Source organism: Anopheles ziemanni, chromosome 3 (genome assembly GCF_943734765.1).
Source record: "Anopheles ziemanni chromosome 3, idAnoZiCoDA_A2_x.2, whole genome shotgun sequence".
Classification (NCBI taxonomy): domain Eukaryota; kingdom Metazoa; phylum Arthropoda; class Insecta; order Diptera; family Culicidae; genus Anopheles; species Anopheles ziemanni.
The window spans coordinates 93,259,550-93,287,542 of NC_080706.1; the positions used below are offsets into that span (position 1 = coordinate 93,259,550).

The following is a 27,993-nucleotide window of genomic DNA, read 5'->3' on the forward strand; positions in this document are numbered from 1 at the left end:
TGACAATAGTGGGGCAAGATGGCTCAACCGGTGGGGCAGGACGCACCACTACGTAAACATGGGGCAAGACGACCCAAAACAACCGGTGCATCTTGCCCCACTCTGAGGATCGTCCGTTGTAATTTGTAATTTATTTAAAATTTAGAGAATTTTAAAACAGTTTCTCTTCGGTATTCGTTAAATACCATTATCAGGTAGTAAAAGAAGGCCTGGGTGTTGAAAAAATATAATAGCGAAGCATGCCATACCTTACATAAAAGTGACAAAATATTAGATCATTTAGAGGCAATTTGGTTTTTTCTCGTTTTCTTTTTGAAATGGTTATTTCGTGCAGTGAAATTTACATAGGCTGTATTAAATAAGTTGATGAACATATTCGGTAAAAGAGTAAATGAGGCCCCGGCCGCCATGTTTTCGATCGTGGCTACACCTCTTGTGGACGTTTAAACTGAATGTATGCAATTGGTGATACATTAATTCGTTAAATTCAACCTACGAGTATTTGAACCGTAGTGTGTACCGTTAATTTCGGCTACGCAATCAACCTACTGGTGCGGTATGAGGGGGGCCCACGGGCCCCCCTTATTTCTCAAAACTATAACAAACTCTCTTTTTCGGTAGACCTAGCGCAGTCCGCTCGCTTCGCTCGCTGCGGGCGCGCCGCCGTTTCCAAATCATTTCTTCGGCTAAACTCATTGTTTCATGCTGTCCACCATGTGTGGTATAGTTTACTTACTAGTAACTTAACATGTAAAAGTATATTAACCCGCATTCAACCTCCACTGGGTGATTAGTTTAAACCGTTATGTTCTTTTAAGCGAACCGTTAGCGTTCAAAAATTCGAAACGAATGCATGTGTCGCGCTTTGCATAGCTTCAGGCGCTTAATGTGAACCAGCAGGAAGAGGAGAATCTAGCCCGGGGCCCCATTTACTCTTTTACCACATATTCTATTACTTAAATCATTTTTAAATGGCTTAATTCAGCTTAAAACAGGTCGGGGCATCCTACCCCACTAGGGCGTCTTGCCCCATCTTCCCCTAAATGCACCTCCTTACCTCACCACTACAACAAAAGCCCTACTGATGTTCGTGAAATGTCATTTCGAATACGTCAATATAATGTTTGTTTACATTTCTAGTCGGGGCAGGAAATTAGTTCCAATTCGTTCGTCCAACGTTGCTTGGATCGGATGAAGGGAAGCAATTTACTATCAACAACAGGCTCATACACTTAAGCTACGAGCCTGTTTGATAAGGCCTCGAGACAAGCGTTTAGAGGGCAGCGCAGGGACAGACTGTAATAGCCGCAGCAGCAGACACGGAAAGAGATGCGTATGTGTCGCCACAGGCAGCAGCAGTGTGTTGTGTGGACATTCTCGCAGAGCGACACGAATTATTAGATGAGCTGTCCGGACCGGGTGTGGATCAGTCGGTTCGCGTGGCAGTTTCCAAACAGTGGTAACAAGTGACACCGTGCGGTTGGGCGGCTTCCTTCGTGTACAATTGCAATTCTTCCTCCAAATATCCGAACCAAAGCCTCAAACCAATATGCCATCGAATATTCTGGTCACCGGCGGAGCCGGCTTCGTTGGATCGCACACCGTGCTAGAGCTGCTAAATGCGGGCCACACGGTCATTTGTGTGGACAATCTTTGCAACGCGTACGGCGGTGGCGCTGGGTCCAAGCTGCCGGAGTCGTTGAAACGGGTGCAGCAAATTACGGGTGCTAGCATAATCTTCTACGATGTGGACATCAGAAATCGGGAGGAGCTGCAGGGTGTCTTTCTGAAGGTATGTTCGGGGCAGATAATTTCCTATTCTTATCGCGCACAGATCACACATCGTTTGCAATGTTTGTTTAACTGTTGGCAGCACAAAATCGATTGCGTAGTGCACTTTGCTGCCCTAAAGGCCGTGGGAGAATCATGCCGTATACCGTTGAAGTACTATCAGAACAATATCACCGGCACCAGCGTCCTGCTCGAGGTGATGGCTGAGGTATGTGAGGGGCACAGGAAAGGCAAACAAGTTCTTCAAGACTCATAAACAAATTGTTTTACCCCCCATCAAAGGCCGGTGTGTTCAAGATAGTGTACAGCTCGAGTGCGACGGTCTACGGCGAGCCGCAGAAGCTGCCCCTGACGGAGAGCCACCCGACGGGCAATTGCACTAATCCGTACGGCAAGAGCAAATACTTTACGGAGGAAATCATGAAGGACCTGTGCGAGTCGGACCCGCGCTGGTCGGTGGTGTCCCTGCGCTACTTCAACCCGGTCGGAGCGCACAAGTCCGGCCGCATCGGGGAAGATCCGAATGGTGAGCCGAACAATCTGATGCCCTACATTTCGCAGGTTGCCGTTGGGCGCCGAGAGTGCTTGCGTGTGTTCGGTAGCAACTACGATACGCCGGACGGTACGGGGGTGCGCGATTACATCCACATCGTCGACCTGGCGGAGGGCCACGTGAAGGCGATCGATAAGCTGGCGGGCGGTTCGATCGGCGGATTCTGTGTGTATAATCTGGGTACGGGTCGTGGGTACTCGGTGCTGGAAGTAGTTAAAGCCTTCTCGAAAGCTTCCGGGAAGGAGGTGAAGTACGAAATTGTAGATAGGTAATTAACCACCATCCATTCTATTTTACTGTATTTTTCCCCGCTATAACTTGCCCACTTAAAACATAACACCCTTTCCGGTTGAATTTGTGTATGTACATGGTAATCTTTTAACACACCCTAGACGTGCCGGCGACGTGGCTGCCAGCTATGCGGACGTTTCGCTCGCCGCCAAAGAACTCGGCTGGACCGCCAAGCGAGGACTGGACGAGATGTGCGAGGACACCTGGAACTGGCAAAAAAACAATCCCAACGGGTTCGCCGGGTAGTGATGGAACACGGGAGGTGAAGGTGGACAGGAGAATGTGTGTGTGTGTATATTACCAGCACGCTGAACTAACTGAACCCGACCAAAGGCATTCGTTGCATTTAAGGCAATTCCTAGTAATGTTTTATCCAAATAGCACACAGCATTTAGTTGCATTTCTTCTTATGCTTTCCGCTTAGATAAATTAGTCCAAATCAGCTATGCACTTGTATACTAACAATCTTATGGGAATTATAGTGAAATTTAAAGTGTGTAATATTTTTTCCGAAGAATAAATGATCACCGCTAACAGACATGTTGGAAGCAATCGAAAAATGTTTTTACAATAAAACCAATGGTTCTAAACAGCTATAAAAAAGGAATGATATCTTTAAATTCTTAGAACTAGTAGAATGCGAATTTGTAAAGAAAAATACTATTCGCAATAAAGAAACGCTATTTTCAAACATTTTCCCTCAATTCCACTATTAGCGCCATCTGGTGAGCACTTAATAACTACTATGTATTGCATTTTCAAGCAAGCGGTAGTGATGGAATTCGAGTCATTCGATTCGACTCCATTCTATGATCCGGATCTCCAAATCCGAATCGCAATCCATCGAACAGTCGCAACACGATGTAAACTAATCAATGCCGCTCTGGAAATCGTTTATCCTAACCGGAATCCATACCTGATATTTAGATTTTTCCGTAATAACAACATGCCTCACATTTTCGATGTGAGGTTCACTGCTGTAAATACTTCTGCTGATCTTGATTATCTGTTTGAGAACCAAGCGAGAATTTAATCAAATCGAGTTCCAAACAAATCAAATCTGATTCAAGTCCCAAACGAATCAAAACTGATCCGAATCTGTCATATGGGACTCAATCCTTTAGAATCCGCCGAGGGGATCGAGTCCCCGAGTCTTACTGCCAACACTAGTTTTCAGAAACACACAAAAAATCGCGGCGGACATTTTGAAGGCAAACGCGATACAAGGGGCGCACTATTTTCGTTTCCAAACCTCAGGAAAATCAGCCCGTTTTGGCACGGTAAGATTCGTTTCGGCTGCGGAAAGTTGCCGTCCACCGACGGTGACTGTTATTTGCGGGCAAAAGTTGGTGAATTTCGTGCAATAACACCGTTTAGTTCGACACACGGTTCCCCCCCGCTCCTCTTCGGAAGGCAACCCAGCAACAATACGAAAACGCAAACGACACGAAGAACTGTGCGAACGTCTCGCTGAAAGACGCACTTACCGAGTGTGCGAATAAGAAGAGTACGCGCGGTGTGGTTCCTAATTTCGCGCACAAAATTGGTCGGTGTCAAACCGTGTGCTGGATTAAAGTGCTGTAATTGTTGTAGAGCATTGTTTCTGAACAGTTTCGGTGGTGGTTGCGGCAGGACAGACGGTGTAGTGAATGCCTACGTGCCGACGGCGACGGCCAGCATCTTTCTCATAATCACCAATTGCCAGGATCAGCGGGTGTGCTTAAAGGACCAGGTTGGTCGGGGGGTGGCAGTGACCGGAGGTTAGTTTGGCGCCTCACCACCACACGGCAGCTCCATTTACTATTACCGCCCGCAAAATCGCGCGTGAGTTCGCGTAAAACGCTTCGCCTGCTTGCGCAAAAGGAAGAAAACGCTTCAGCTCTCCCCACCTCCGCCGTCCCACCAACAGCACATTCGCGGTCACAGGTGATTCGTGGAGAACCTGGAGGGCGGGTGGTGGCGGATGTGCATCGATGCGACGGCGTGACGATACACACACACACTCACACATACAAACGCACACGCATAGTGAACGGGGACAATGCGTTTTTAAAATCACGCGTATGTAACCTTCCCCACGCAAAGGTGCATCGATATACCCAAGCGTTTGTTGGAGGAAAAGGAAGAAAACATATGCGTGCGACACAGGGAAGGGCAACCTGACGAGCGTGTATACGTGTCTGTGCGCGAAGAATCCTTTTGTTGTAACTGAAATCCGGGATTATGTTTGCGATATGTTTGCCCATCGGTAAAGTGTGAAAAGTGAGCTAAAATGCAGTGATGGCATGGAACAAACAATTATGATCAATTATCTAGATCCAGGCAAAAAAACCTCTGTGCCATAAATTCCATCGGAAATTACTCCACCATGTTCCTTTCCAATGTAGGAAAAGCAAAACAAACAAGGACGACACGCAAATGTTTTCTCTGGTCGAACAATGCGTTTTAAATCAACCCTTGACGGCATGCGATGCTTAAGCAGCCCAAACAAAACATACAGGAACATTATTTTAGTATAAAAACATAATTTTAACCGTGTTTGTTAAATAGAGCTTTTTGTTAAATCTCTTCCTATTTAAGATTTTTTCTGTGCACCAAATTCAATTTTAAAAACAATTTACAATCAATTTTGTTTGTTAAATTGTTTGAGAAATTGAAAACACTAATCGTGGACGAAAGGTGGTTTTATATGTGGTATATTGTTTCCCAGCGAATGAAATCCTATTCCAATATAAATCCTTTTGATTACAATACGACCTGGCCGTCCAAATATATATAAAAATAAATCCTTTTGATATCCATTGTCCCTGCAAGGAAAAAAGTCGTCCTTTTCACATATCGCTATTTTTCCGGCCTGCTTGATTGATTCGTTTCGGTTCGTTTCATTGCAGGAACAAACGCAGCGTGCAACGCCGGTTTAAAATTGGCGCCAAAAAAGCTTCCGAAATGCCATAAATGAAGGTTGTGTGGAGTACTAAAATCAACCTACCGGGTCAGTGCGATAAACAGTGGAACGCAGGAACAAAAGCAACGTCCGTTTGGAATCGTACTAACATTGTTCCAGAGCCCTAGTGTTTGAGGCTCGTGAAGCGGATCGAGCGAAAGGAACGTTGTCACACAAAATGGATCCCGTCGGTCCGTGGTCGTACACGTACAATCGGATACCGGGTGCGGCAGGCGGTGAGTTCCATCATCATCTCGCTTCGGCCGCGGCAGCCGCCGGAAGTTCGGCCGCGGCCGGTCTAGCAGCTCATCACAATGCAGCCGCTGCTGCAGCTGCGGCCACAGTCGCCGGCGTACCCTCGACGACCTCACAGTTACTTCTTCAGGCGGCCCACACCACTTCCCTCGGTTCCACCGGTACGCCGTTCAATCCGCCCAGCTTTCTTTCGCCGGGCAGCGTGACAGGCTACGACGCAGTATTTACCCCTCTATTCCATCATGCGGCCGCGGCCAGTAGTAACCCCAAGCCGGCCCATTACAGCACGAACAGCACCGGTGGCGGAGTTAGTGGCACCAGTAGCGTCATCAACGCCCAGCATCGACAGGTGCTGGTGCAGGCGCAAAGCCCGGTGGCCGTCGCGGCTGCTGCTGCGGCCGCCGCTGCCGCCGTCGGCAAGCAGCACCATCAGGTGGATAATCTTCGTGACAACTACCAGTCAACGATGGCACAGCATCAGCAAACGCTGGTGACTTTCTTCGAGCAGCAACAGGCTGCGGCAAACAGTGGTGGTGCAACGAATGCAACAGGAACGGGAAGTGTCGCCGGATCGTGGCAGACGAACAACAACCAGCTACCGAGCCCCTTCGGAATCATGCCCCACGAGAATGTGCTCCCATCGAGTCCATCGTCGAACAACAACGCCGCCCCCGGAGCGGCCACAACGGTCACCACGAAGTACGAAAACTTTGGCACACACTACACGAACTCCGCGTTGCAACAACAACATCATCACCACCAGCAACAACAACAGCAGCAACAACAGCAACAACAGCAGCAACAGCAGCAGCAGCAACAACAACACCAGCTGCTTTCAATGGCCGGAAAGGTAGCAGCTGGTCGTTCCTCTTCGCCAGCGGTGAACGTCGTCACGAAGACGGTCGGACAACCTCCACCACCGCCATCAGCCGGAGGTTCATCGGCGGGTGGCTACTTTTCACCGTCGGCGGGCACTAGCAGCAGCACCGGTGGAGCCAACAGCAGCCCTTACGCGGTGAACGAATCATCCCCGCATGGCGTCGGAGCGTACTCCAGTATGAGTAAGTCTTGCAACGACAACACGATCGGTAGTGGCGGCGGACGCATTGGTTCGTCTTCGCTCCTACCGACACCACAGCTTGGTGGTTCATCATCCCAGCGTTTGGACTACAAATATCAAGCCTCCTCCTCCTCCTCGTCTTCCCCTCGTGTCCCATCGCTATCCTCTCCCTCGCCCACACCGTCATCACCCTCGCTCGTAATCGGCAACGGTGGACCGGCAACGCTGTACTTTTCCTCTTCCTCCTCCAATGTACGCACGACCACCTCTGGGGCGACACATGTCGGTGAGAGCAAAGCAAGACAACAGTCCATTTCCCCTGGCAATATTCTTCAGCATCAACACCAGCTTCCTCAGCAGCAGCAACAGCAACATGTACAACATAATCATCATCATCATCATCCGCTAAATCACTTCACGGTGCCACGACCCTCGACGAATCATTCACCACCGACGGCGATACTGCAGTTCGGGGGAAGTAAAGTGCGACCGCCCTCGATGGGATCCCCTTGCGGAGGGGATCGGGTGGGGAAGTTAGGAGGCTCGTCACCGCAGGGTACGGGACAGCCGCAATCGTCGCCGATCAGTTACTCGATGACGGATAGCCTTCAGTCGAAGCTGAGTAGAAACGCAGCTAATAGTGGTAATAGTAGTAGCAGTAGTAATGGTAGTGGTGGTAATAATAGTAATAGTATCAGCGGACAGCAGCAACAGCAATATCAGCAGCAAGCCAGCACTAGTGCCTCTCTTATGTATAGGTCTTCTTCCAGCTATGGTAGTAGTAGTAGTAGCGGGCCCCTGGGGGACCCGGCCGGAGGGGATGATTCCAACCCGGGTCCTCCTTCCTCCGCAGCGGGTGACACACGGGTGACGGCGGAGCAGCACGTTCCACCGTACCACCACCATCACGCCTCTGCCCATCCGCATCATGCCCCGTACCATATGCTTGCCATGGCCGCTGCTGCTGCCGCCGCCGCCGCCGCAGCAGCCTCCACCAACTCCTCCGCGTCGCAGGCGGTAAACCATCCGTCTCGGTTGCCCCCATCCTCGCCAGCGGCCGGTTCCACATCGTCCACTTCATCAGGGGTATCTTCCGATTACTCCTCCTCGCCGTCCTCTAGCGCCGTTCTCACGTGCAATAACACCCCATCCCGGAAGGGTTCACCACCCACGGTGGCGTCCGGTGCCTACTCGTTCTACTCCCCTTCCGGTGCCCAACAGCATCAGATCGGTGGGCAAATCGCATATCCATCCGTGATAACCCGTGCGCAACAACAACAACAACCGCAGCAACAGCATCTTGCCCACAATCAGGGACACTCGTGGGACACGTCCACTAGCGATACGGTTAGATCCGACCCGATGGTCATGGTGAAAAGCCTCCAACGTCCGACGGTGGAAGAGTGTACGGAGCAGACAAAACCACCTCCAAAAGGGACTGCGTCGGAGGGGGGTGGATCGAAATCGAGACGTAAAAAGCAGACGGACTCAAAGGCGTCTAAGTTGAACGGAATCACCCACCAACGGCCGGACGAGGAACGGATCGTAGAACCGGTGCCTATCAAAACGGAACTCGACAGTGGCGGAAGCGTGGCAACGGCAGCGGCGGCGGATCTAATGGTGCAGCGATGGAACTATGGCGCTGCAAATGGGCTCGTCGTTGGCAGCGGTGGGGGTAGCAGGATTCCGTTTTCGTCTCCCTCATCTTCGTCGTCCTCTTTCTTTCCTTCCTCATCGCACTCCCATCTTTACTACCATCATGCCCCATTCCACCAGGATGGAGCGACCACCACCGGAAGCTCCTCACTCGTGCCTCTCGCTCCCAGCGAAATGCTTGCCGGGACGGCGCCACTGGCGACTGAATCATGCCCTTCGTACACGACGCTCCTGAACGTGCCATCGGCGAATGCCGCGTCCAGGAGCGAAGACGAACGGTCGCGATGGTCTTCGTCCGGCCCCACATCCCACGATAAGGTAGTCGTACCGAATATAGAGGAGGAACTTGGCTTTCTTTCAGAGCACAATGGCAGCGTTTCGAAACCTGCCGTAGGACAGCAGCAGCAGCAGCAGCAGGTAGCGGGCGGAGCGTCGGATGGGACGAACAACAACAACGGTACCGTGACGGTGGCCAATACGCTTAAGAAGCTCAACATCCCGGCCAATATGAACAAGGGCTTCATGGGCAGCTACCTGAAGTTTCTGCAGGGTGAGCGCGAAGGATCGCCACCACCGGTCAACCGACCCGGCCGTAAAACGGCCTGGTCGAGACCAGCCCCAGCTACATCATCCAATGTCCCCAAAAGTACAGCGGCTGCGGCGACATCAGCAGCAGCCGGCGGTACGAATGCATCCAGTCCGAAGGGAGGCACACAGTACAACAATAGCCAGACGCCGACAGGCGATGGTGGCGACCAGCGTCTCAAGCAGCAGCAACAACAACAGCGCGAAGTGCGTAACGGTACCGATGGCATGCAAGGTGGTGAGGGTGAGAACCAATCGTCTAATTACAGTATTACCGCTCTTCAGACTCCCAGCAGCAACAATAACCACAATACCGCCGCTACCAAACAGACCGATGCGAACCGGAAAAGAAAGTACAATCCTGCGGCGACCACTGGCGAAGCTGGTGAAGGTACGAATACAACCACCCTATTTCCGGGGGATGTTCCTCCCGCCGCCGGAAGTGCTCAGCAAGATCAAATAAACCTTGCGAATGATGCTAGCAAAACGATACCGGTGACAACTCCGACTGTTGTCCCCATAAACTTGCCGAAAAAGGCGCGCTACCTTCAGCAACAGCAACTTCTGCAACAACAACAACAACAATTGACCAATCCTACCTCCTCCGCCTCGCCGACACTTTCGATAACGCAACAGCAACAAACGCACCCTTCGTCGTCCGTTGCCGAAAGCAATACGCTTTCCCTGTCGACGGCGGCAGCGGGGAGTGCTAGTAGTGGGCTCTTACTACCAGCATCCCATGCTGCTGCTGGTCCCTTACCTGTACCACAGCACGATCAGCTGCACCAGCAGCAGCAGCAACATCAGCAACAGCAGCATGCCATGATACAGCAGTCCTATTATCAGCACAATGTGCACCAAACACAACATCATCAGCAACCACAGCAGCAGCAACATCTCCATCACAATCCACATCTTCAGCACCAGCAGCAGCAGCAGCATCAGCAACAGCAAACGCAGCAACTACACCAGCAGCAGCACCATCAACAAGTGGTCGATGCTGCTGCCGCATTCAGTTTGTACGATCTGCATCTAAGGAGGCAGCAGCAACGGTGGTAATCCATCTGTTGCTCTCCCGTGGTTGCTGTGATGTTCTGTGCTGGTGTTGCTGCTGGACTTTCTTTCTTCCCTCGTTCCATTTTTTTCCTCAATCATCTTCCACCCTGTTTTTCCATTTTTGTTTCACGAAAATGTGCCATTGCCGTCGTAGGGAAGATTTACTCGCAATCAGACTCGTAGCGAGAGCTACGGGATGATGATTTTTTAAAACCTAATAAGCACATATTCACACGACCAGCGATTCCGTAATTGCTTCCTCGAGAATATGTATTTGTTTTCGAACGTGTTCCGGTATCCTGTTACCCTTTCGTTTCTCCAGTACATTTTCCGGTCTGCCTGTCCCACAACGCAACACAAAAGGGGTGCTACCAGAGTCGATCGGCCCGAGCGGCAAAACCGTTCAAGCGAGTTTTAGTTTTATGGTTTTCTATTCGTTCTTCTAGGCACTGACGCCGAGTCACAAGCCGCATTTTCAGCACACAGCACAAACGCAAAAACCTGGTGAAAACGGGATTGTGTTTATGGCAGCTTTCTCGTGCACTATTGTAAATTATTTCCGTAGAAAAACAATACTCATATAGAGCCAATTGGCAGTGGCTGTTGTTGGTGTGAACACTGTGATATACGTAGGAAGATTTCGTCATGATGGGCAAACGGATTCTCCTCTCGCTCGTAAAAAGTGCGCTCTCTTTATCTGTCGATCGGTGCGGGAAATATTATTTATACGATTGAATCTCGTACGGTGTATTTAATAATTTTCACTACACAAACTGTTTGGATAATGGGCTAATGACAAAGAGGGTACGCTTGATGCAAACTGTTATTCTATTACTGCTGCCTGACTACCGTAGCTCTTAACTAAAACTAACTTCGCGACACTAAAAAAGACAAACAACCGTTGATTGCGGGTTGTCCTTTCACAGTTCTCCAATTTGTTTTTCGTTTATGTGGATTAAACGTAAACATAAATAATCGTGTCCTTGTATATACCGCGTGTAATTTTTGGTTCTTAGGGAACCGATAGGCTGTAGTGTAACGTGAACTAACAGAAGAACAACCACTGGGACAATATGTAGCAAAGGATCAGGTGATCACTTCAAGCAAGCAGGAATATGTGAGTCAAAATCAAACTAGGGTGATTTAGAGTAGAGGAAAGAGCAAAGCCGAACAAAATCGTATCAAATGCCATAATGCGATCGAATACACAAATTGTCTAGTTGCAGTACACAGTGGTGTAGTATTAGCAGGATCAGATGATCCGAAAGAAGGATCTTTTGCAAATTCTCATAGTAGTTTTTCATGTTTTATGTTTATCTTTGTTTATTTCTTAAAACTACCAGTGTCGAATTTCACCGAGAGAGTCATTTATATAAAGCAGGAATCGAGGCAGCCAGAGAGGACAAATAGCTTTAAAGGGCACACCACTGGGGGCGTAAGATGGGGACACTAGAGAAGGACATTACTTACATTTCGTGTCAAATATCGCGTTTGTGGTTACTATTTCCATATATTCGACACTCTCCAGCCCGGGTTGGGAGATTAGTTTGATTTGGTGGAAACCGTTTGTGAATTCTCTGAGGGAGGTATGAAATTTGTGAAGAGAATATAAAGCCTTTGATTTTAAGATATAAAAAAGACGTCGATAATTTATTGTATAATATAAGTAACGAATGTTTGTGCGTGTGTGCGTGTGTGAAAGAGCGAGAAACCAAAAAGCGTAACAGAGGTAGCACCCCGGGGGCAGAGGAATTTGTACGATGTTTGTTTATTGTTTTATTTGTTTTTCAACTGGAAAATACTGATCATGTGTTGTGGTTGGAAATTTATTAACTCGTACCATGCACATCAGAAAACCTTCGATCGCCTTGTTGATCGAAAGAATATCCGCCTAATTGATTGATAAAATGCCCAATTTTGGCACAATCTATCGTGGTGCGTTCCTTCATACCTTCCTTACGACTGCAATGGCCTAGCTGTACATCATATTCGGTCGTTGTCCGTCTGTGGTTTCCCAAGACCGTACGGGTTGCTACTTCTGTTACGTTCCGGTATCCGAACATAGTCCCTCAGAGCTGTTGCTAATGTTGCTGCGATCGTTCGCTTGGTAAGGATACGGCGGTCCACCGGTAGGTATGCCAAATCGAATTCCTGTTGACTGTTGTTGCAGAAAAATGATGCTGTTGCTATAGTTACGTCGCCTTTCGGTAAGAGAGTGTATCGTTTTAATGCTACTTATTTTTTATTAGTTATCAATTGAATTTATCAACGATAAATCCGCATGATATTTTGGCGGCAGGATCCGATCCACTCGTTGTACCGCAACGCCGTCAAACGACCAACCGGAAGGCAAAGGCGAAAGCCGTCGAATTGCAGCAGCAGATACTGGGCGGCTCGAAAGCGACCGGACGGGTACTCGACGAGGTGGAAGAACCGGCTGAATTCGCCAACGATTCCGACTCCGATCCGGCCTGGACGCCGGCGGAGGATAAGGTATTGTGATGACCTTTTTTTGGCTAAGCTCCTTCATTGTTTTGTTGGCACGATCTAACTTTATTTTGTCTACCGTACAGGACGATGTTGATGATGATGAGGAACGGATGGCGGGAGGCAGAAGGCGAGGAAGAAAAAGCACCACTGGCACACTGGGTCGGGGCAAAGGTCGCTCTAATATATTGTCAGGTTCGTATTGGGTGATAGTGCGCATGCTAAGCCCCTTCTTGCGAACTGTGCGAGCCACGAAACGGACACTGGCTCCGATGCTAACACTTGTCATGTCTATCGAGAGCTCAACTCTTATAGTTTGTTTTATTTCTTTTCCTTCAAATTGACCTTAGATGGTTTATTTGTGTCTTTACTTATTTCCGAAAGATTATGCCCTCTGCGATAACGTTGTGATTTGTTGCGATTTATTTTTTTTCAATTGTTTTACTTCCAACGAAACCTATTTCAAGCGGGACCATACTCGATTATGTGATTTCAATAATTTTTTATTCCTTTTTGTAGATTAAAAAAAATATGCAAGAAGCAATTTCAACTATTTAGCCAAGACAGATTTTGCCCATAGAGTCTCCCCAAAACTATTCCCACTGTGCTGCTTTTCAAGTGTAAGGATCTTCGACAAGTGTGCTAAATGTGCTCTAACCGGGACGAGGATTAAACCTTAGTTTTTAACCTTTCATGCCGGCACTCGCGCAACCGACCAACCAACCATCACCACGACACTACTAAATCTCACCTCTACGCCCTTCATCTCACTGCCTCCCCGCTCTAACCGCTCATTCCGTTGCTTCACATTTTCCCGTGCACCATTCCGTCGTGTGGTTCGACGAAACGACAAAACCCATGCCTGGCGAACCGAAATCAACGACACCTACGCGATCGAACGTCCATCGTGCCACAACCGCTTCGATTCAAAATGTGCTGTGCTACGAATATTCCGGAAAACACAAACTCACCGATGCGTCAATCGATGGTAATTGTTGTTCGAGTTTAAGGTAGTTAGGATAAACTGCACAATCTCTATCCGGCTTTTGTTGCACGCTTTTTTATCATTTTTTGTGAAACGTTCATCTCAAAGCTGTTCTCTAATGCGCTTGCTAACTACTGTTTCTTTTAGTTGCCGTTGCTGGTGCTGGTATAGCCGGCGATTACGAGTACAGTAGTGAGGAGGACAACAACCACAACAATGTTGGTGGTTCCCATGCTGCTGCCTCGTCAGGCCATACACCATCTCAGGCCAACCTACAACAGCATCAACAAATCGCGGTACCAAACGCGCCTCCTGCAAGCCATCACCATCCGAGCCAGATCCATCAAAATCAGCACACAACACAATCGCATATGCTCCACTCTCAGTCCTCGATGCAACGGCAAGCGCAGTCTGTTGCCGGTGTCCAGCAGCAACATCAGCACCACCACCAGCAGCAACAAATGGGGAACCTGCAAACGCAGCCCAACAACATCTACTCGTCGCAGTCGCCAACGAACAATAACATGCCTACTCAGTACGGTATCCAACAGCAACAAACGTACAGTGCACCGGCGTCCAACCAGAACACCCAGCCTGTTGTTCCTTCGACCGAAAGCGGAGAAGACTTTCAGGTAAATGTTAAAACGGCAGTCTTAAAAATTTCATGGTGATTCTAATGATTCTGATGACTCTTTCCTTATTTTATACCCCGGAATCGTTATCAGACGGGAGACTTTGTCGCCATCCGGTCCGAGCTAATGCAAGACTATCCGGCGATATGGCGCGTTGACGGTAAAACGCTGCTGCAAAAGTACGAAGCATTTGACGATCAGACCGGAAAAGTGCTCCATCGAAATGTATCTACCGTAAGTATGCGGTTCTTCGCTCCCCTCCTCACCTTTTTCCCAGTTTCATTTCCCAACTGTTTGTTTTGCTCTCCTTGCAGTACGCCGCGTGGAATGCGGAATCGAAAAAGTTGTACGTAAAGATCCCCGTCCGGTTCCGCGTGTACAACCAGATGGAAACGGTTGTCGAGTTTATGCGCAGCGAAATGGTGCTGGGTAGCGGTGCGGACGGGTCGTTCGACCATCAGCAGTTCCGGGAGACGGCTATGGCAGATACGAAGGCGTACCAGGACGTGTTCGAGGTGTACATACAGACGCTCATATCGCAGGCGCTCGATTCGAACTTCCTGAAGGAAATTTTACAAGAACAAGGTAGGAGGAGATCTTGGTTCAAGCGAGGCGCGACGTGCATATACATTTCCAACCATTTTTTCCACAGATGATTACTTCTTGTCGCGGGTGAAAACGATCGACAATCTAACGGAAGATCGTCGCCAGCGGCTGATTCAAATAACGCCCTGGTCGCATCACATCATCACCTCGTTAGCCACCTTCCCGGCGTACGACATTATGAATGAGCTAGGCCACCAGCAACATCATCAGCAGCCGCTGTGTGTGGCGTGCCATCAGCCTGGCATCGCCGTCCGAATCGTACTCCAGGGTCAAACGTACAACGTGGCCACACTGGGTACCTCGACGAGCTCCAACTCGGCTCAGTACGAGAAGAATTTACAGCTGTGCCGGGGCTGCTCGAGCCGCTTCGAGCTGCTGCATAAGATATGCCACCAGAAGTACATAATGTTTGTCGAGTGCGCCAAGCGCGTCAACCAGCAGATTTCTAACGATTCCTCCAAGGGACCGACGGTCATTTTGAATGATCTGCTCGCTGACGAAAACTGGCTATCGATGGTATGGTAGTGAACTCGAGGGATTTATTTCCTGTTTTATACTAGTCTCTTTTCTCCATTTGCAGCTCTTCAAAGAGGTACGCAGCATCTGGGCCGAGATCGAGCTTTTGGAGCGACAGTATAGATTTCAAATGGGCGGTGGTTCCCAGTAGGGGCCTCCCGGCAACTTATTGCTTTCTGTAACTAAAAAGTTTTCAAAGAACGTAAAAATCATTGCCAAGCAAAACAAAAACAAACGCCAGTGCCGATCTGCAACGCAGCGAGCCATATTGCGTACAGCACGATCAAACATCGACAAGACGAGTGGTGCGAAACACTTCTAACAAACATCCCTGCGAACATGCTTTTATTTTAGATGAGCCTACTTAAAACAATTGAACGGGTTCCTTTTTTTAATCTGGTATTTTTAAAATTGTCTTGAGCTAACGAACACTGGTTTACTACGTCATCTCAGTATGAGTTTTTAGATGGAATCAGGAATTAAAGTGGGACAGGAATTAAAAACGAACGTTCGGGAAACTATCCAGTTAATATACAGTGTGTATTTATAGTCCCACATCAGAAACGTACGATGAATCCTGATCGTGAAATGTTATCGTTTAGGTAAAGGGAAGAGAATAAACGCTTCCACACGTAATCTCCTCGTGCATTGTTATTGCTATTTTTCCAGTTCTGTAACCGAATATATTTTCTCAATCCTCTATAACAACCCGGAAAAGAAAGAAAGTAGATTGTATTTTATGTAACTTTTATCATGTCGCTCGAATCGAAGAATATGACTAGTACTGCTTTATTCTAGGATAGATCGTCTAAAATTGAACCATCGTTCGGTTCCGTCCTCTGACTGCTTTACCTTCCACGCAAGTCACGAGGTTGGCATCGCAGCTAAACTCAACCCCGGCTTTGTGTAGAATATGTATTCCTTGTCAATGTTAATGCGTTTTCGTGGTAAGAAAGAAAAATGTGGGAAAGGGCAAAGTTAGTGTTGTTTGCTTATAAAAACCCGAACCAAAAAGGGAAAACAGAATGGAAACTAAGGAAGCATGAAACAGATGTTTTAAAGTAGTCCAAATCTGTCGTAAAGGGGTTTCGGTTCCGTTTGGTTCGTTTTCCTGCCGCGACCCAGTTGCTGCATCGAGATTTGTTTTACTCATCGCTCGTTCTGCGGTAATTGCTTTAATTGCGCTTATTTTATTAGCCCACAATCAGTTTGGTAGACTATGTGTTTTTTTTTTGTTTTGCTAAACGTTTCAACATGCACAAGAGGATGGCTTCGAATATACTTTTGTTTGTTTGTTTGTTTGTCTTATTGAGCACACGCACACTCTCATATGCACACACACACACACACGCTCGTGCAGCAGATGAACTGTTTGCACAATTGATTTAATATGAACGGGTAAGAAGCAATAGGTTTATAAAAAAAAAACAAAGGTTCCATTCAAAATGTCCTCCGCCGCGACGATGCTCTAAGCGGGATCTCGTTCTATCTTTCGCCCACCCAATCATCGACTGACGGCAAGGAATGGGGAGGGAAAGATGGTGAACATACGTTTAGTTGGGCCAGGTGCGGTGGTAGAAAGCAGTATAGAAGATCGATAGTAAACTAGAATCATTCGAAACGTGTTTGGATTTGTTAAAAAACGAGATCCGATCCTTAAGGGGGAGGGACAGAGCCGGATTTAATCGTCCTTCTTTGTGGCCGGGCCGGCGGAAGTGTCCGTGGGGGAGTTCGCTGGTGCTGGCGTGGCCGTCGTCTTCGGCGCGGAAGAAGAGGAGGAAGATCGTGGTAGGACGGCTCGGAGTAGCGGAGGAAGGAACGCGTTGCCGCCGATGAACAGGATGAAACCGGTGAAGCGAACCGTCGTGTAGATGTGCCACCACTTGTTGAAGCTCAAAAATACGAACGGTACCAAGCACCAGCCGGCCCAGACGATGGTATAGTACTTTAGGCCAATAAACACGAGCGCTCGCAGGAGCGGCTGCTGCTGCAGTAGTTTCTGCAGTTTTTCATTTTTGGCAAAAATCGGCTCCACCTACAAGCGATTAACACCATTTGAATCGTTCCTAACCGGATGGATTTCAGCGCCTTTCTTACCTCCTTCTCCATATGGATGACCATGAACTCCATCAGGAATGTAACGTAGTAGCCGCTGTGGAAACCGTGCCAGATCGCGAGGAAGAACAGCGCTCCCAGGTGGCTGAGCATGCGGTTGTTAAGGAAACGTAACCGCTTGTAGACATAGTTGGCGACCCACGTATTCGTCTGCACGTTGAACGATTCGACGTAGTGACCGTACTTGCTGGTGTTTTCAAACACGCCCACCTTGATGTTGCTACAACCGGACAGTTCGTCCGAGCTGTACTCCCGCTCGCCGGGTTTGGCGTCGATGTACGTCAGACCTATGCGAAGAAAATACATTTATTGCCTTCTATCGGAATTTAACGCACCACACAGTATTACCAAAAAGAACGGCGGCACCTTCCGCCAGCAACCAGATCGAGATATACTTGTACAGCGTGATCCGACCCCAGCAGCCCAAGTAGATGTGCTTCATGAACAGCGATTCGCCTGTAAACTCGTCCGACATCAGGTACGCATCGGACACGTACTGCGTGCCGACCTGATTCACCACCAGATAGAAGACGCCCTGGAGGAACTTCTTTGTGGCGTATGCGGGCGCACCTTGAGTGTGCGGCTCGTAAGCACCGGCAACGAAGCGCCGGTAGCGCAGGAAGCTAAACTGCGGCCCAACGAGCACAGAGGCCGGAAAGTAGGTGAACGCGATCAGTTCCAGCAGCGTCGGCGTTGGGATGCACTTGTCGTCCGACTTGCCGGCGGCTTCTTTCTTCCGGCTGTCGGATAAATCAAACGCCAGTCCAATGAGGCGTAGCACCAGCACACAGTGTGGCATCGTCCACTTGATGTCGTACGTGTCACTCGTGGTGTGGTAGTATCCTGCAGGAGAGCAGAAAGAACAATCGTTAGAGAAATAGGCAACAAGCAGTTTAGCTGAAAGATTCCAGCAAGAAATATCTACTGATATCTTGTGCTATGTTTTTTCTACTCAACTTCAGTTCAGTATAAGCAAAATTAAAAAAAATTAATATTCCTCTTTTATTCGTTTTTTACACGTTGATTTAAATTTTATTGTAAAACGAAATTTTTTTAAAGTCCAATCGGTCTCTTCAATGACCATTACGGGTAAATAGTAGATATAAACTAATTCAATGTTATTCTAAATCAACGTAATTTGTAAATTGGATAAATTCTTGAAAAGGAAGATTCAAAAATAAAAATGCCTCATTTTATTCGATTAAATTCAAACAATTTCATCCTATATGTTTCCGAAAGAAATAACTAGAACCTTTAGCTCGTTTAAATCAATGGCTAGAGCCTACAAATGCCCGGTTAGAATCGGGTCACCGCGTGCACTCACCGATTAGCAGGTAGCCCATGTGGTAGGTGAAGCTGACCGGCACCATCAGGCTGCTGGTGCGAAGGAAGGTGTTGCACAGGAAGCTCACCGCCACGGCCAGCATGCTGTGGTACAGGTCGGTGCCATAGTTGAACAGCACGATCGATACGCCGGTGCAGGCAATGAAGAGGTTCCGCACGGTCGGCCCACCCTTCAGCTGCCGATAGAACAGTGCCAGTGGGTATGCTGCACTCGCGCGTTTATTTTTTTTTCGGAACATGCAGAATTGCAAGCGAGGAAAAAGGGAGAAGAAGAGAGAAAAAAAAGCATATGAGTTCAGCATTTAGAGTGACGTTAAATATAAAAGTGCTAAAAATATATATGTAGCTTTCAATCGATAAACGGTTGGGTCGGGGTAAGGGAGGTAGAATTAAAAAGGAAAACATTCCCACCAAGCCCACGACGTTCATCCAAGAGCCGGCTTCCTCTCGCACGATGACGCGTACGACGAGAAAGCCCTAATGCGTTATATCATTCGACGAGGCGCCTGGCTTAGCGAATGTTTTCACATTTCATCCGACGACGACGACGACGACGTAACCCTGTAACAAGGCTTTCTGCTTCGCTTTCGACTGTACGCGCTGGGTTGCGTTGGCTGCGGCCGATGCGGGGTGGGGATATGTTCGAGACGCATACGCACCGCATAACGCATGCAGCATGCTGCAAGCCCCACGAGTGGTGATGTAAAATCCGATCCTACTCCGAGCACACACTTACCAAGCAGGACGGATAGAATGAGCCGGATTGCGGGCGCCGAGGCACCACTCGCCCTGGCTAGGGCTTCCACGGGATTTATCATGCTGGGCAGGAGAAGATCCGTGGATTTGGCGTGTTATTATACGGATGCGAAGATAACCCGCCCTACGGCGTCTACCACGTGAACCGAGCGGCACAAGAAACGTTGTCCACAAGCGACGAAGCCCCTGTTATCGCGTACGCGCTCCCGATCCGTACCGGGTCGACCTGGTGCATAGAAAATTATATAATTTCCTTGTATAGTTTATCAACACAACACGCTACACGGCATCCACAAAAAGAATTTACTAATTCCGTAGGTCTATCGCAAGTTCACTGCCACCGAAAGTAATTGTCCTTCTCCGTGTGGCCTTCGCCTTCGTCGGCTCCGATGTTTTGCTATTGCGACGTGCGCCGTTTTGTCCCAACGTGACACCGTTTTCCAAAAGGCCGCCGCACAACAGAACACGCTATCGCTGAGCAAACAGATTTGCTGACGTGCAGCCGCTTTTGCCCGTGTGCGCCGCTCGGTACGACGGTTCGCGTAGCTCTAGCGATTCGATCGGCGAAGACGGCGGCAAAAGTTGGCAATAGCGCAAATATGGACCGACGAGGACGGGGCAGCAGAACGTGGAGGTCGTGGAGAGGCAAAACAAAACTTCGCGCAGCGAGTTTGGGCACGCGAAAAGCGATCGAAATTGAAGCAAACTTCATACGCCGAAAAAATCTCCACGGTCTCCTAGGTTTCCCAGTGCAATTCCGATCCGGTGGATGATATCGGCCTAATGCACAATACATTACAAAAACCCCCGAAACAGGTCGGCTATAATAAGTCTATCATTTGTTAAAGAAACATTCACAAATAGCACAGTTCTCGGGTCAGCGTATGTAAAGCGTGCTAATCTAATTAGCCAAACTAAATGTGCATCAAACGACACTAATTTTAACGCAAATCGAATACCAATAGAACGTAATAAGGTTAACAGTGTGCACTGAACTAATTGAACAGGAAATCCGTATGTAAATTCATTCGTAACAAAAAACCTTACGTACAAAATAATTCAGTTCGTATCAATATTTATAAACAACTGAATTCGAAGAAAGGAACTGTCAAATGACATTCCATTTTTTCACGTTCGGCTAAGCTTACTAGATCGAAGCTGTACTTGCTAAGCAGGATTGCTTCGTTCTAGTAATCTTGTTCAATGATTCAAAAAGACGGTTAGTGGTGTGTTTGAAATTTTATTTTTCGCTACATTCTTCCACATGTTGAGTCATCATTATTAACACCAAAAAACCCACATCGAATACGTAGTTTTAAAGCACATTTACGAAATATTTTTATTACTATACTCTTGTACAATACAATATCATTTCTTTTAATCGGTATAATATTTCATGTCAAGTGATGGATTTTACGACAGATTGCTCGCTTGATTTGGTTTGATCCAGATACAGATTATGTGTTTGGTTTTCATTTTCCTCGCTCGTTCACGGAAACCATGGAATACTGAATGGTCTAAGGGTTGCCCTTTGCGGTTCCGCCCAACTCCGGTGTAACCCTCGTTATTTGTACGTGTAGCCCTTGTTCTGGATTCAAATTGTCGTGGAGTAGTGGGAAAAGATGACGAAAAAAAACCTGCTTCAAAATCATACATTCTCCATACTGCAGCTGACCTATATTGGAACCAGGACGATTCCTTGATCTCACATGCTCCATCCTAGAGCCAGAGAGCATGGAGTGTACCTTGTCCGTGCGGGCCCGTGTCCTTTTTCTGTCGTTTGTTACCTTCTAATTGACCTTATTATATGATGAACTGTATGTTTGTTGAAGCATTGTATGAAGATCTGAAAAAATACCCTACGTTAAAGGTTCACGTTATAGATTGTGCTTTCGGTTTGTTATATGCTTTGCAAACAGGATCAAAAACAATAGAAAATAGAAATTGAGGTTCTGTTTTGAAGATTCCCGCTTCCTTAATAGAGCAAGAAAGCGAGATTCAGCCTTGACTTTTGTTTCCATTTTGTCCTTTCATGTCCTTGCCCAATGTGTGTTGCTTCTTTCGCCCAAAGGATGTGACCGCGGAATGCGGCTGGTTTGCAATCCATGTGATTTGAGTTTCCTCTAGGAGCTTGTTCTTTTTTTTGTTTTCATTTTGTTTTGCACGAAACAGAAAAACATCTCGGTTAAGGGCATCTAGGCACCGGTACTAGTTTTGCCCTCAATGGAGTGAATATGTAGCGCATCTCCTTACTATAAGTACTCCCGATGAATGCTTTTTCCTAAAGGAAAACCTAACGAAACAATGGTGACGTCATTATTGCCAATTTGTGTTACTCATTTCAAAAGCTCGTCGCTGTAAAACTGGAAATTTGTATTCTTTTTCTGTTACAGAATGTTTAGGTCTTCCATTTTGTTGTCCGTTGTTTGCATTTATTGTACAATCATATCTTTTCATCCATATTGTGTTTACCACGTGTTTGAGTAGCACGCCGGCGTAACTTCCGGCGCGTGATGTTCTGGTTCTGGGTTGGTTTTTCGCCTTTCTCGCACAAATGCGATGCGGTAAACTTGTGTCAAGCGTCAGATCGGTTTGTATAAAAATGCTTGATCATTTCCTCCCGTTTTCTCGCTACAGATTTGAATACCGTTCTACAAGTGTTTTTTTTTCTCTCTATGTATATTTGTTTCCTTTTTTGATTCGTTACTTTATACGACTACGCCGGTTTGGAACAGTAAATTTCATCTACGTTTGCGTCGGCACTGCTGCTGCCCGTTAGCTGCCGACCGATCCTAACAGGATCCTTGTTGTTTTTACGGGTAACGAATGACCCTACCATTTGATGGAACCTGATTTTTATTCTTCATCATTTTCTTGTTTTCCTCGCTCTAAACGACCGACGGTCACATGGATATTTCCTATTCCATATTTCTTACTTACTGGGTTTGGTTTGATCGATTTAACTACTTATATGGTTCGCCTAGCCATTGGTTGATGATTGATGGAAATGCTACTAACGCTCTGATTGCAGATATCCGCTGGTTTTTCTCCTTTGTTTTTTATTTGTTACTAGCCATTTTCTATCACTGCATTCACACCGAATGGCAGGTATACCGCCCTAAGTTTTAGGCTAACGCTATTTACTCGCCGCTACTATGACTATGGAGGAATGCTACGCGAATACAAAAGGTCAGACTAGACTCACTCAAAAAACGATGCCTGGTTTTGTGCGGGTTTTAGTTGTCCTTCTTTCTCTCTCTCTCTCTGGTTTTTCTCGTTTAAATTATTTGCGCTAAATGCAAGGTACAACTTTGACTAGTAACCAACGGAGAAATCTTAAATTTTACGAATTTGTTTCATCCCTTCCCTTCAAAATGCATCCAATTTGCCATTTACTCTTCGACTATTGAATCGATTTGAAACCGGCATCACCTACGCTTTGTCGGATAAGCCAACGTAATCAAACTATAATATCACCGAGCAAACGATACATTTGCAACACCACTTATCGCACTTATTTCGATTACTGTACGAAGCATTTTTTGGCATGCTGCTGAAGGAGGATCTCCCGCGATCGATCGTTCAACCGTCAGCCGTGCGAAAACGATCGTAAAGCTACAACATAAGGTACATTTTTTTAGCGTTTGCAATGATTGAGCAAAACTAATAAAATGGAAAATATAAAACATACCTAGAACCTACAAAACATCACCAAAGCCACTGGCCACAAGAGCCCAACCAATCCCAGATTTACGCTGGATAACTTCCGCAGGCACACACGATGGGGACGATGGCTCATACACACACATACACACTAACACACACACACACACGCACACATACACGCATACCCATACACACAGTCACACATACAAATACACGCTCTAACGTACCTTAGTAATCTTATCGCTGGTTGCTCAGGGCACCTACAAAGCGTTTTACGATCAACCGATAATGTCAACGACGACGATGCACTCTAATTTTACGACGATATCCGGAGATCTTTACCGTTTTACAGTTTTACCTTCCGGTTGGCAACGCGGTTACTACCCGCCCCCGGGGGCGCAGGATTCGTGTTTCCAATGATGCATTGCCTTTCATGTTCTGCTATAATTTGCTCCTGATTTTCCGGCCCTTCTATTATTCCTCCACCGTCCTACGCAATATCCGATGCTGTGCCTTTTACATCTTTCTTGATTTATCTTGCATCGCCCCCTTGTATTTTTTAAATAATCTTTTCCATCAATCTTTCGATTGCTCGCTTTTGCCCCTTTTTTCACCGCTTCTATCATCTTTTTTATTAACCAATATATTTGTGTGTGGTGTCGGTGTAAGTGTGTTCGTGTTTTTATTTTTTTATAATTTTAATATGTGAATTCTTAAGTTTGTTCTATTCTTTGTGATGATTTTCTTCTGCTCTGCTTGATGATTTCGTGCAGAGCAACGGTGATAGCATTCGCAATCGGTATCATTTGTCCGAACTACTTTTCGCTTCTAGTTTTATTATCAGTACTAGTATTATCGTTATTCATACTCATATTATTTTATGTAATTTTTTCTTTTCTTTTCTTTTCTTTTTGTTTTCATTTTAAGGCTGATGATCAACGGTCAATGCTGCGGAATGCCCACGACGATTCCACAATTGTCCTGCCATGTGCTCGAGCGCGCATGCTGACGTTCGAAGCTGTTTTTTTTTTCAGGACACTTCAATCCAACAGTCACTCGTTCGGCCCACGGTTTGGGGAGCTGGTCCCCCTCAAAAATAAATAGACATAAAATAAATCACACCGCCGATTGGAAAACACTTGCTTTTCCTCTCACTATTAAATGATATTTTGTACCGACAAATAGGGCCGACAATCCAAACAACCGGCCCCCTGCCAGTACCGTGCCTTCTCCCTCTCACGAGACAACAAGGGAGCTCTCTACACGACACGATTACTTCTACAAATGCTCTGTCTAACGGCGAACGACGGGGACGACGATTTCGATAATGTACCTTCAGGCCATATACCCCCTGGGGGAGGGCGCTAGGACTTTTTCCGAAATGGTTTTCTACTCCAAAAGCGACAGGTTCCTCTTGTCCTACGGTGTGGCGTGTCGCAAGCTTTCCCATCGATGCTGCCAACCATCCCAACGGATCAATTGTAAACTTTGTGCGAAAGTTGATAGGAAAAACAAAAAAAAAACGCCCGAATAGGATCACCACTTTGGGGGGGGTGGAGTGTTTTGGAAAATGTCCTTCTACTTTTTCGCGTTTTTTTACTTGCAAAACCGGCGCCCGCTCGATGCGTTTAGGGCGCTCAGGACGCCCGCTTCGAGTCGTCCACCTTCGCCGTACTGCTGGACGTGGTCGTGCTGTCGACGTTGTTGTTGGCACTTGCTTCGTAGCCCGCCACCAGCGTTTCGATGATGAACTTGATAGTGAGCTTGTAGATACCCTCGACGTTTTGCGTGTAGCGATCGCCGAGCGTGGTCGAGACGGCCGACAGGAACGGTTCCTCGATGCGCTGCGAATTGTGTGCCAGGGGGTAAAGAAAACAAGAAAGACAAACCAAATGAGTTCGAGCCGAACAGCTTGTAACAAAAACAAAAACTCCGTTGCGCCGGAAATGAGCGAAGTGGGACTACGAGATTCAATTAACCCATCGATTGGGACGCCCCGTAACTCCCTCGCGCCTCAAGGGGCAATTAAATACCGCGTGGCGTTCGCGCCCGCCCGCCCTCTCTAATGCAATTACCCAAAAATACTCCTGCTTGAAGCCGGGAATGCGCCGATGGGAGGCGCCGACCTGATGGATGAACTCGAAGAACGTGTCCAGGTCGTCCAGCCCGCGGATGCCCTCGTCCAGCGTGTTCATCACCTTGTTCGCGTGCTCCTGTAGCTCCTCGGAGGTGGCCTGCTCCTCCTTGGTCTTCAGCTCCTTGAACTTGGCGAACATGTTCAACAGGTCCGCGTGCTCCTCGAACAACCTGCACGAGGGTGACGGGTGGGGAAAATGAAGCTGGTTAGTGGAACTGACACTGGGAAAGTTTAGTGAGTGCGAAGGTGCCAAAAGGGATGCGTGAATATTGCATGAGGTTTCACGTGCTCGTTCGGCCGTGCTGAATGTTAATCGAAGTTGGAGGTCGTATACTTGTAGTGCACCATGGAGCCCCTCCCAGCATATGCCGCTGGAATCCAATTTCACGATACGACCCAATAATGTTGTTAAGTTTAGCATCTGCTTCAGTGCAGCAAAGTTCTACTTTTGGGTAGGGTCTACTTATCACTAGTTTATAGGCTTTACTTTTCTATACATTTAGTCTGGTTTCTTTCTTTCGAACTTTCAAAGAATAGACTTTCTACTCTGGGAAATACTTCACTTACGACATTAGGACAAGTGAGATTCCTTTAAAGGTTTGAGAAAAAACAACAATGACAAAAATCTAATAGTTTGAACTGCTCTGGACTTCAATTACCAACTTCTTAAAATCATAGTTTAAGTTGAAAGTCGACTATTTGTTTGTATACTTTACATCTCTTTTATTAGCTACGGTATAAACAAATACCAGAAATAGAATTGTATAGCAAAGAAAAGTGTATGCTTCAATTAAATTATATGGAGATAAGAAAAAAGAACATTTTTCTCCAGTTTGCAGGATGTAACAATGGAGCTTATCAAATTATAAGACTTATATTTAAAAAACAACCTTTAAAAATATGTTCAACCCTTCGGTTCCATCTATTATTTGAAGCATTAAGGGATCAAGGATAAAATGTTATATATTTTGTTAAAAGCTGTAACCCTCCGACAACAACTAATAATCTCAGATAAATTCATGTGAGGCATTTACCGGTATCCTTTAACATTTTATCGATGGAGGCTTGAAAATAATCGGCGAAAAGCCCATTTGTAAAGCGTGTGACTTTCAGCGCCATGCAGTAAAATGCCCCGGGAGGGGGAGAGGAAAAGTACAAGCTCGACAGTACTTGAGCACCAGTTGAGTCCCGGTCATACGTCATCGTGTTACGGACACGGCCGCACATAAGCCCTCCGGGACGCGATCGGATAAGGTTCGCAACGTTGCAGATGTAAAAATAGACCATCCGACCGGCCTGGAAAATGCGCTCCCCGAAGGACCTACCAACACACGCTCAACCAAACACACGGTAAACGAACCCCCTCGGAAAGGTCGTAAAACAAAACGCGCTTCGTTTTACTTGTTTCTTTTTTTTCTTGTTGTTTTTTTTTTCTTTAGGACTTTGTCGACGTCCTGGCGGTTTGGGGACAAACCGGCCGCCGACAGTAGTCGAATTATAGTAAATCAATTTTGTTTATGGCACTGGGCGCCGGAGTCGATAGCCGAACCCGAAATGGTATGACGTTGGATCGCACCCTACAAACGATGGTGACCTTCCTCCGCTCCGGGGTGCTGAGGTGGGGGTAGAAGGGTCGATAAAACGTTCCTCCGCACGGACGGAGGTTCGGTCCGGTTTCCCTATCGGTTTATTGATTACATGCTAATTTTTCACCGGTCCAACAAACCCTACCACTCCCGGAGCCCGGGCACGGTTGGATCCGTTTGATTTATTGGTACCCAAGTTTTGTGGACATGTTCCGCTCCATCAAACGAGGGTGCCGCAATATGGCCGTATTTGCTATGCCCTAGCCCGGGTTCCCTGCAAGACCGCATACGCCCAACGTCATCGAGGCGGAAACATAAAACCGATGGAATAAAACAAACTCCACCTAAGCTGGGCGGCAGTTCGGGGTCTAACACGGGAGAAAAGATGTCCGGAACAAATAGACCGGCGCCTTCGGACGATGGGGGAGTTGGCAAGCCGGGTTTGTGAAGCCACGAGTGGTTAGGTCGTCCTGTCCATTTGCTCTGTTCTGTTTCTCCTCGGCAAATGCAGAGAATGCTTGGAGCCATAGGATGACGACAAAACATGGCCACGACCGTTGAGGACTCCCGTGGTGTATGCATCAGCGCTCAGACCAGAAGGCCTTGTTGTGGTGCTTATTAATGAGAGTTGGGGATGGTTGCCTGGGTTGATCCTAGCATAGCCCCGGACAGGGACTGGAGCTAACTCTAGCGAACTCCAGGTCGCTGCATGTATGTGCAGCGCTTGATTGAACTCACTTGATGAACATGGTGATTCCGGTCGTCTCCATCGCTCGGCTGATGCCCTTCCAGGAGGCCACCATCGTGTACTTCTGTTTGGCGGTGAGGGGCAACCGGCTGTCCACCGGCGGGGGCCCGCACGCGTCCAGGCTCGGCACGTTGTTGCTCTTCGAATTGCTTCCATTGCTACTGCTCGCTAGCTTTGTAAGTTCACAACCCATGTTTTCTTTTTTGTGTTTGTTTATTTACTTT

General features: G+C 47.3%; 4 protein-coding genes across 4 annotated transcripts; 2 read left to right on the forward strand and 2 right to left on the reverse strand.

The window, feature by feature from the left end:
* Window positions 1-1,185: 1,185 nt before the first annotated feature.
* Window positions 1,186-3,018, forward strand: LOC131286816 (UDP-glucose 4-epimerase). Its single transcript, XM_058315818.1, has 4 exons — window positions 1,186-1,792; window positions 1,874-1,999; window positions 2,074-2,612; window positions 2,737-3,018. The coding sequence occupies exons 1-4, from the start codon at window positions 1,550-1,552 to the stop codon at window positions 2,879-2,881; spliced, it is 1,053 nt and encodes a 350-aa protein (XP_058171801.1). The 5' UTR covers window positions 1,186-1,549; the 3' UTR covers window positions 2,882-3,018.
* Window positions 3,019-3,831: 813 nt separating this feature from the next.
* Window positions 3,832-16,046, forward strand: LOC131285869 (methylcytosine dioxygenase TET). The gene is made up of 10 exons (XM_058314724.1): window positions 3,832-3,915; window positions 5,527-10,191; window positions 12,362-12,398; window positions 12,491-12,684; window positions 12,765-12,873; window positions 13,811-14,295; window positions 14,389-14,529; window positions 14,610-14,880; window positions 14,948-15,417; window positions 15,482-16,046. The coding sequence occupies exons 2-10, from the start codon at window positions 5,758-5,760 to the stop codon at window positions 15,566-15,568; spliced, it is 6,228 nt and encodes a 2,075-aa protein (XP_058170707.1). The 5' UTR covers window positions 3,832-3,915; window positions 5,527-5,757; the 3' UTR covers window positions 15,569-16,046.
* Window positions 16,047-16,510: 464 nt separating this feature from the next.
* Window positions 16,511-20,710, reverse strand: LOC131290057 (lysophospholipid acyltransferase 5). Its single transcript, XM_058319436.1, has 6 exons — window positions 20,684-20,710; window positions 19,613-19,858; window positions 18,857-19,081; window positions 17,881-18,375; window positions 17,515-17,819; window positions 16,511-17,452 (listed from the first exon to the last, which is right to left on the reverse strand). The coding sequence occupies exons 2-6, from the start codon at window positions 19,692-19,694 to the stop codon at window positions 17,099-17,101; spliced, it is 1,461 nt and encodes a 486-aa protein (XP_058175419.1). The 5' UTR covers window positions 19,695-19,858; window positions 20,684-20,710; the 3' UTR covers window positions 16,511-17,098.
* Window positions 20,711-24,891: 4,181 nt separating this feature from the next.
* On the reverse strand, window positions 24,892-27,962 carry LOC131288469 (neuroglobin-like). The gene is made up of 3 exons (XM_058317604.1): window positions 27,760-27,962; window positions 25,374-25,605; window positions 24,892-25,142 (listed from the first exon to the last, which is right to left on the reverse strand). The coding sequence occupies exons 1-3, from the start codon at window positions 27,960-27,962 to the stop codon at window positions 24,936-24,938; spliced, it is 642 nt and encodes a 213-aa protein (XP_058173587.1). The 3' UTR covers window positions 24,892-24,935.
* Between the last annotated feature and the right edge of the window lie 31 nt (window positions 27,963-27,993).

Excerpts from the sequence above, each read along its gene's own strand:
- LOC131286816 (XM_058315818.1), top strand. The coding sequence starts at position 1,550 with ATGCCATCGAATATTCTGGTCACCGGCGGAGCCGGCTTCGTTGGATCG. Across the intron at positions 2,000-2,073 it reads TGCTCGAGGTGATGGCTGAG|GCCGGTGTGTTCAAGATAGT; the intron begins GTATGTGAGGGG and ends CCCCCATCAAAG. Across the intron at positions 2,613-2,736 it reads AAGTACGAAATTGTAGATAG|ACGTGCCGGCGACGTGGCTG; the intron begins GTAATTAACCAC and ends AACACACCCTAG.
- LOC131288469 (XM_058317604.1), bottom strand. The coding sequence starts at position 27,962 with ATGGGTTGTGAACTTACAAAGCTAGCGAGCAGTAGCAATGGAAGCAAT. Across the intron at positions 25,606-27,759 it reads GGAATCACCATGTTCATCAA|GTTGTTCGAGGAGCACGCGG; the intron begins GTGAGTTCAATC and ends ACCCTCGTGCAG. Across the intron at positions 25,143-25,373 it reads TCAAGCAGGAGTATTTTTGG|CGCATCGAGGAACCGTTCCT; the intron begins GTAATTGCATTA and ends CACAATTCGCAG.
- LOC131285869 (XM_058314724.1), top strand. The coding sequence starts at position 5,758 with ATGGATCCCGTCGGTCCGTGGTCGTACACGTACAATCGGATACCGGGT. Across the intron at positions 12,874-13,810 it reads TCGCTCTAATATATTGTCAG|TTGCCGTTGCTGGTGCTGGT; the intron begins GTTCGTATTGGG and ends TGTTTCTTTTAG. Across the intron at positions 14,881-14,947 it reads GGAAATTTTACAAGAACAAG|ATGATTACTTCTTGTCGCGG; the intron begins GTAGGAGGAGAT and ends TTTTTTCCACAG.
- LOC131290057 (XM_058319436.1), bottom strand. The coding sequence starts at position 19,694 with ATGATAAATCCCGTGGAAGCCCTAGCCAGGGCGAGTGGTGCCTCGGCG. Across the intron at positions 19,082-19,612 it reads CATTCTATCCGTCCTGCTTG|CATACCCACTGGCACTGTTC; the intron begins GTAAGTGTGTGC and ends GCGCGAGTGCAG. Across the intron at positions 17,453-17,514 it reads TCATCCATATGGAGAAGGAG|GTGGAGCCGATTTTTGCCAA; the intron begins GTAAGAAAGGCG and ends AATCGCTTGTAG.